The sequence below is a fragment of the Pogona vitticeps genome, chromosome 6 (assembly GCF_051106095.1).
Source record: "Pogona vitticeps strain Pit_001003342236 chromosome 6, PviZW2.1, whole genome shotgun sequence".
Lineage (NCBI taxonomy): Eukaryota > Metazoa > Chordata > Lepidosauria > Squamata > Agamidae > Pogona > Pogona vitticeps.
Genome location: NC_135788.1, coordinates 99,300,092 through 99,307,399, shown reverse-complemented (window position 1 = coordinate 99,307,399; position 7,308 = coordinate 99,300,092). Strand labels below are relative to the sequence as shown.

Below are 7,308 nucleotides of genomic sequence, written 5' to 3'. Positions count from 1 at the left end.
TATAACTGTTTCTCAGGTGAGCACATGGCACCTCCTAATTAGGGCAATAATAAGAGCTGCCCTTTTTTCTCATCAACAAGAAAAGTGTGGTCTGTGAAAATTCATTGGGTTGGACCCACGTTTAGCCATTGTTCCAACAGTTTCATGAAACTCAGTGGGGGTTACTTTGGCCACGATAAACTCATCCTGTTGATTTCAATGGCTCTCTAAGAATGGTTAAGTCTGGATCCAACCAACAAAGTTAATTGACCTGAGAGGATAGCTCAGGTAGCACTCAGAGGCAATTTGCTGGACTTAATAATGGTACTGATAAATTCAATTACTAGTATTAAGGATAACAAAAAAATCTAGATGATATTCATTTTCATTCCTAACAACCCCCCTTTTTTATTATTCAAGATTCTCCTGCTTCCTACCCAGAAGCCACTGGAGTAGAGGTAAGTTGTCTTTTGCAATCCTAATCTCCACTCAGTTGAATGCATTGCTTTTGATCTCTGGGTCACTAATCTCGATTTTTTCCTTACCTGGCAGGGTCCTAAAGGAGAACCAGGCCCAAGAGGAGAGAGGGTAGGTGTCTGTAACTAAGCCTCGACTGATCATAGTTTAGCTTGTTGTAGTTCAATTTAAGAAATGTAACAACCAAAATAATCAACAGACGTGGCAGTTAAAACATGATAGCATAATATTGTATGACACAGTAGGAAAAAATATCAAATAATTGGCTATGTTTAAAATGCCCATTTCTAGATGAGAAGAAAACCTTGCTTACATAGTTTATCCTTTTGTATTCTTCCCAATCCCTCCTATAAAAAGTGCACTACAATTTCCATTGACTTGGCTGTTCCTAGAAAAAATCCAGATGTTAAATAATACTTTTAAAAAGCAAGTGTCCACTTCAGTATAATTCATGTCAATTTCACAAGGAACTGAACTTCAAATTTCAGAGATGGGAAATGTTTGGTTTTAGATCATTGTTTCTTTATTTATTTATTTAATTTATTTATTCAATTTATACCCCGCCTATCTGTTCATCGCGAACACTCTAGGCGGCTTACAACATACTAACATATAACATAACATATAAAACAAGCATATATATAACATAATTAACATAGAAAAAAAAGAATTTTTTTCTCCAAGATGGCAAGGGAACAAGATAAAATGTAACAAATAAGAGGGACGAAAAATTAAGTATTAACTGGGAGGGGGGAAGGCCTGCCTAAACATCCATGTTTTCAGTTGTTTCTTAAAACTATCCAGCGAGGGAGCCTCTGTCAATTTTTCTCCCTACATTTCAGTCCTTACATTTCAACTTTTGAGGGAGGAGGGGAATGCACTACATTGCTGGTTTCTTCTGAAATTCAGATATACTGTCACAGTGCTTTATTGCGGCCTCCTATTGTCTTTTTCCTTCAGGGACCTCCAGGCCCACCTGGAAGAGATGGTATCCCTGGACAACCTGGTCTCCCTGGACCTCCAGGCCCCCCCGGCCCCCCAGGCCTCGGCGGAGTAAGTTGGGTTTATGCACTAATCTTGACTGTTCCACCCGTTTATGGAGAAAGTGCTGTTCAGAGCCCAGGTAACACGTTCTGTCTTTCTTCTTCTCTCCCTCGATAGAACTTCGCTCCTCAGCTGTCTTACGGTTATGATGAAAAATCTGTTGGCGGCCTTTCTGTTCCTGGTCCAATGGTAAGTGTTGATGGATTTGCAGAAAGCATCAGCTGAAGGATGAGATTTTGCTTCTTTGCATGGAAGAAGCAAAGCGGGGGATCTGGGAAGGGAACAGGTAGACTTTGGGAGGTCTGAACCAGAATCTCTTGGGGTTTGTGGCCTGCCTGATCCTCAGGATGGAGTGATGAAGCCGTGCAAAGATAGCAGAAAGATACGGATAGGTTTTTGACTGCTGAGGCCAGTTTCTGTGCATCTATGCCGCCACAGCAGAAAAAAAAATAGGTTCCCTCAAGGCACAAATACCTCATCTTTTAAAAAAAAGAAGAAGAAGAAGCTACTACGGGGGGGACGACGACGACAGAAAAATGGAAAATTGAATGCCCTTCTTTACATGAGGAAAAGGGATCAAGGATGAGGGTTCAGTGCATTAAGGACTGTGGCAATGATAATATCTGTGGTTATCATATCAGGAACAAGGAACCCACAGCTCTATAGCTGTTAAATTCTGGTTCCTTTCTGTGCTAGTGAGTGTAGCCAGTAGTTAGGATTGATCAGAATCACAGCCCATCAAAACCACAAGGCTTGCAGGTTTCCGACCTATGTTTTATATGAGGATCTGGATTAATATTTAGTCATAATTAACCATTACAATCAATTGGATCCATGACTAACGGAAGACCCATTGATTTCAGTGGGTCTGCTTTGACTAAATCAAGATGAAATTCATAATATGTTTTACTTCAAGTATAAAAATATTAGCTCGGTATTCACAAAACCCTTATAAAATATGTGAGAAATAGTATTCTGTGTTTGAATATGGAACTGAGATTGAGGGACTGAACTCAGTTTTATGGCTGATCTGAGATTGTTCCCATTGTTTTAAATTAATGCCGCTATTCACATGGCTTTAAATGAAGCAGGAACATAGGAATGTGCAAACCTCTAGAGATAAACCTCTGATCTTCGTAAAATTGTTTTAGCTTCTGTCAAAAATTTCTCAGATGTTTTACTCAGACAGGAACTTTGTATTTTTGCTTCATGCTGCACTTTAGGCAAAATTTGAGGGCAGCTCAGTTGGGAGGTTGCCAACTCAGCTCTAACATGGTGACTACAAAATAAGGTATTTCCTCCAGTGTGGAAGCTGGGCCTAGAGGAATGAAAGGATTATTTAGATGAAATGGAGGAAAGAGAATTTAAAAAGCAACGTAGAGGTATTCTCAGACCTAGATAATAGGAAAGAAAGATTGCATAGCTACTGGGGAAAAGATGGAGTCAAATGAAGCTAATATAGTACAGTTGTCATCTTAGCCCAAGGGTACATGAATATTCACTGAAGCCAAGCCAAGATGGTGGCAGTCCCATTTAATCTGTAAATCTAAAAATGTATTTTCTTTTTTTCTCTCTCTCCCTATGAATAGGGTCCATCTGGTCCCCGCGGCCCCCCTGGTCCTCCTGGTGCACCTGTGAGTATTTTGTTTTCTTCTTCCCTGTTAATAAAGAATACTTAGTGCCTTTTAGACAAGGGTAAATATTGTTTGACATTTCAGATGAGGGGTGCATTGCAATAGTATGAACTTCAGTTCTTGACCCAATATTCACCACTCCAATAATCTCATCCTCCTCTCGTTTTCTTTCTGTCATGAGTCCCTCTCACCAGAGATGATGCTAAATAGGATTTCTAGTGTCCCAGAAAGCATGTAAAATAATCTGTCTGCCTCTTTTCCTGAATATAAGAAATAGAATAAATTATGGAGACTATTTGAAGAACTGCTCAATTTGTAAAGATCGTAGAGTTGCCGAATCTCAGCTCTGCTTGGTGCAAAATTTTAGATTGGTTTGAAAACATATTTCTTTGCTGTTTTCACACGGAATATAGAGCCTGTCATTTTCTGTGAGGCCTACTCCACAAATGTGGATACTGACAGGCCTCCGAAGGGAATATGGATAGTTGAGAGCAGGGAAGTGGAAGGCTTACCCATGTCTACCTTCCTGTTTGATATGGGAGATAATTTCACGATAACGTTGTAGGATTTTTGGACTCTAGCAGTAGGCCTGCCTCCTCAGTCCAAAGCATAGCCCTGATCATTTTCAGAGATATTCGTTGCATTTCTTTCTTTGCATGCCCCAGAGAACACTGACGCAAGTCAGTGCTTATGAGGGGACTTAATGGTCTCTGCTTGGGTAACAACAGACAGGGCTCTAGTAAATCAGTACTGGGGAACAGCAAGAGGAAAAAAGAAACAATTGGCCCTGGAGAACCAACAGAGATGATTAGGCAGTTCAAGGCCAAGACGGTAGCACAGCAGAAGTCATGGGGGCAAGAATAGGTAAGAAGGGATGGTCCATAGCTTTAGGACATGGATAGATTCCTCACCGGTCCATCCAAAACAGCTAAGTATGCAGGCCAGGACCCTTTCCCTTCTCACACAGATGTGTTTCTTTTCATCTTTCAGGGTCCCCAAGGTTTCCAAGGTCCCCCTGGTGAACCCGGAGAGCCTGGTGCTTCTGTAAGTATTACTGGATCTTCTTTTTCCATTTTGCACTCTCCCGTTATTATTATGGCTCAGCGGAAGAGTCTTCAGTCTGTTGGAGTTCTCCCATTGTACCACTTGGGGGAGCTTTTGAACAGACAATGCTGCCGACTTGTTTCTGCTTTGACCCACTTTTTCAAAGATCAGCTGTGTTATGTATGGGATGTCTTCTGATTTTACCGCATTTGTTTCTCTAGGGTCCAATGGGTCCCCGTGGTCCAGCCGGCCCACCCGGAAAGAACGGAGATGACGTGAGTGACTTTTGTCTTTCCTTGGGAAGGCTGATGGAAAGAAATCTTTGCGGTTATTTTTTAAATGGCAAGCCCGAGATGTTAGTATGTTTGAATTGACAGATAAATTGCTGGCATTAGTGTTGAGGTTGCTCTCAGCTTACAAGCTTGAGTGAGCAAATTCATTATGTCACTAAGAAAGAAAGAAACAGGAAGGTCTAACTATGAGAATGGAGGCTCCCACCTCCTTCAGTTCTTCAGTGTCTTTCTCTTGGTGTCTCCCATCAATGGGCAGTTAACTGCTAGCTGTCCCACCTTGCAGTCTGTCTTCCGAAGAGAATTAGTGATACCAAAGAATCCCATCCCTAGTTCAATTCTCTCTTTAACTCCTCTGCTCTCACGTGATCAGCATGAAATGGAACTTCCACTGCTTGTTAATGCCGGACCTTGGCTATTCTCTCTTTCCCTTTGCTCCCTCCTTCACCTTCCACTTTCCCGCTGATAGGAACAGAGATGCCAGCTCTGAGGCCACACCGTTTGACTTCACAGGACTTTTTCTGAATGGCCTTTACGGATCTTAAAATTATCCCCATAAGTGTTTAGATTCTCTTTACAAAGACAAATCTGGAATTGATACTTTCTCCCAAGTAAATTAGCTGTAAAGCTTAATTATTCCAGCATTTGGTTCAATTCTGTTTTCTTCTTCTTTCTTCAAGGGTGAAGCTGGTAAACCTGGCCGTCCTGGTGAGCGTGGTCCTCCAGGCCCACAGGTGAGATAACTCTCCTACCTGGTGAGGAGGATGCCATGAGACCGCTATTAAGCACCTTTCCTCCTTGATAGCAGAAGGAGAAATAGAGGAGTATATCCTGTGGTGAGGTGTGGAACCTCCATCATTTGACTAGTAACCTTGGAAGATTGGGCCAGGTTAGAGACAGGGAATCTGTGTTCCTGCTGTTGGCGGACAACTCTCAGCTTTAGTGACTACTGGCCATTCTAACTAGGGCTGGTAAGAATTGGAGTTCAGTGACACCTGGACAGTAACAGCTTCTACATCGCAGGATAATCATTGACATGAAGGAGCTTAAGGAATCGTTATCCTTGCTCTTTGACACAGAGGGTGGGTGGGTTGGTTTACAAACACATTCCATCCCATTCTACACTCACATCCACAAAGACGTTTTACAATAGATCCTTGTTCCAACTCGCCCTCATGTAACATTTTGCAGGGCAGTAAGTTAATGTTGAGAAATGATGACACACCTAAGCTCAAAAAGTGACCGCCTGGACATTTCCACAGATGAACTCATACATTCTACCCATTGCAGCTCATGTGCTCTCTGAAGTCCTGGGCGCTTGATTGGTGGTTGCATATAAACAGGGAACTATGATCTTAACTGGGAGACAAGATTAGAGAGTAGAAGTGATCCATTAAGATTGTCCAAACAGAATACCATATTCTACCACACTGAATTTTTTTTTAAATGTGATGACAGCATATTGTGGCTATTGCTGAAAAGTAGTTTGAAGATAAATCTGTAATATGTTAGGATGTGGTTTAAGAACTCCCATCCGCATGTTTACAGCAAATGTTTTTTTAAAAAATGAAACTTGATCATTTGCTTTTCTTCACTCCCTTCTGAATAATTTCTTATTCTTTTACTTCAGGGCGCCCGTGGTCTTCCTGGAACTGCTGGCCTGCCAGGCATGAAGGGACACAGAGTAAGTGTGCTCAACACTCAATGCAGCTTAGGGATCTTGCATTTCAAAGTGTCCCAAGGCTAGATTATTAGTTAGGAGTAAATAGTAATCCATGACATCTGGAGCTTTCAGGAACTGTCACCGTTAGGATACAAACTACACTCGTGGCCCTTACCATAGCATCTTCACTGCATAATTCCTGGCATTCATTGCCTCCCTAAAAGTGACCATCACACAACCCCGACTCATGGTCAGGTGAACTCTGCAACCTTTTTATGTGCTTTGATCTTAAGGGACAGCCAATGTTGAAGCAAACAAGACCAATGAAACAGACCCTTTGAAATCTCTACCTAAGGGCTGTTTTGTTTTAATTTTTGCTTGTCAGAGGGAATGGTATTATGTGGATTATACACAGTTACACCCTGTCTTTCTTAGTTTTAAAAGGGCCTACCATTCCTGCAACCACACCTGGACCTGTTAAGCTTCCACATGACTGCTAATGTGAAAATAATTTGGCCATATGGAACCCATGCCTTCTTTGAGAATTATAATAGAGGAACCATCGCTTTTCCTTGACTTTTTGTATTCTGACGAGTCTCCTTTTTCTCCCAACTTTCCATTGATTCCATCTCCTTTAGGGTTTCAGCGGTCTTGATGGTGCTAAGGGTGATCCTGGTCCAGCTGGTCCCAAGGTGAGTGTACAATTGAAGTTCCTACTTCCTTCAGTTCATGCAGAATTCTGTTATCTCCCGATTCAGAAATGAGGTGTGTTGATATATCCGCTCGGTCTTCTCTTTTAGGGTGAGCCTGGCAGCCCTGGTGAGAATGGTGCTCCTGGACAAGTGGTGAGCACATGCTTTCATTCTTTTCCTATCTGGGGTTTTGTTCTTTCTGTATTTTATGATCCTGTGGTGGGTGTCGGCAAGAAGGGCTTTTAATCGCAGAAGGAAAACTCCCAGATGAGAAGAGCAGGTGGAACTCTGCTGAAGCTCTGTGGCAGACCATAAATTTTGCAGATAAGAGGTTCCAGGAACAACCCTGGCACTTCCCCTTAATAGGGTTGGAATATCTGATGAACAAGACTCCCAAGAGCTATGATAGCAGACTTTATTCAGTGTGACGGACCAATGGTCTGACTCAACAAGCCAGCTTCATCTGTTCCCAAGTATTGTGGTCC

The 7,308-nt window shown here is 42.0% G+C and overlaps 1 protein-coding gene across 2 annotated transcripts in view; it reads left to right on the top strand.

The window, feature by feature from the left end:
• COL1A1 (collagen type I alpha 1 chain) overlaps window positions 1-7,308 on the top strand; it is a 59,179-nt gene that overhangs the window by 17,311 nt on the left and 34,560 nt on the right. For both annotated transcript variants that reach the window (XM_073004378.2, XM_020793967.3), the window contains exons 3-13: window positions 400-437; window positions 532-567; window positions 1,417-1,509; window positions 1,618-1,689; window positions 3,090-3,134; window positions 4,125-4,178; window positions 4,400-4,453; window positions 5,149-5,202; window positions 6,099-6,152; window positions 6,770-6,823; window positions 6,932-6,976. In XM_073004378.2, coding sequence (XP_072860479.2) covers window positions 400-437; window positions 532-567; window positions 1,417-1,509; window positions 1,618-1,689; window positions 3,090-3,134; window positions 4,125-4,178; window positions 4,400-4,453; window positions 5,149-5,202; window positions 6,099-6,152; window positions 6,770-6,823; window positions 6,932-6,976 — 599 coding nt within the window. The remainder of the gene's footprint in view (window positions 1-399; window positions 438-531; window positions 568-1,416; window positions 1,510-1,617; window positions 1,690-3,089; window positions 3,135-4,124; window positions 4,179-4,399; window positions 4,454-5,148; window positions 5,203-6,098; window positions 6,153-6,769; window positions 6,824-6,931; window positions 6,977-7,308) is intronic.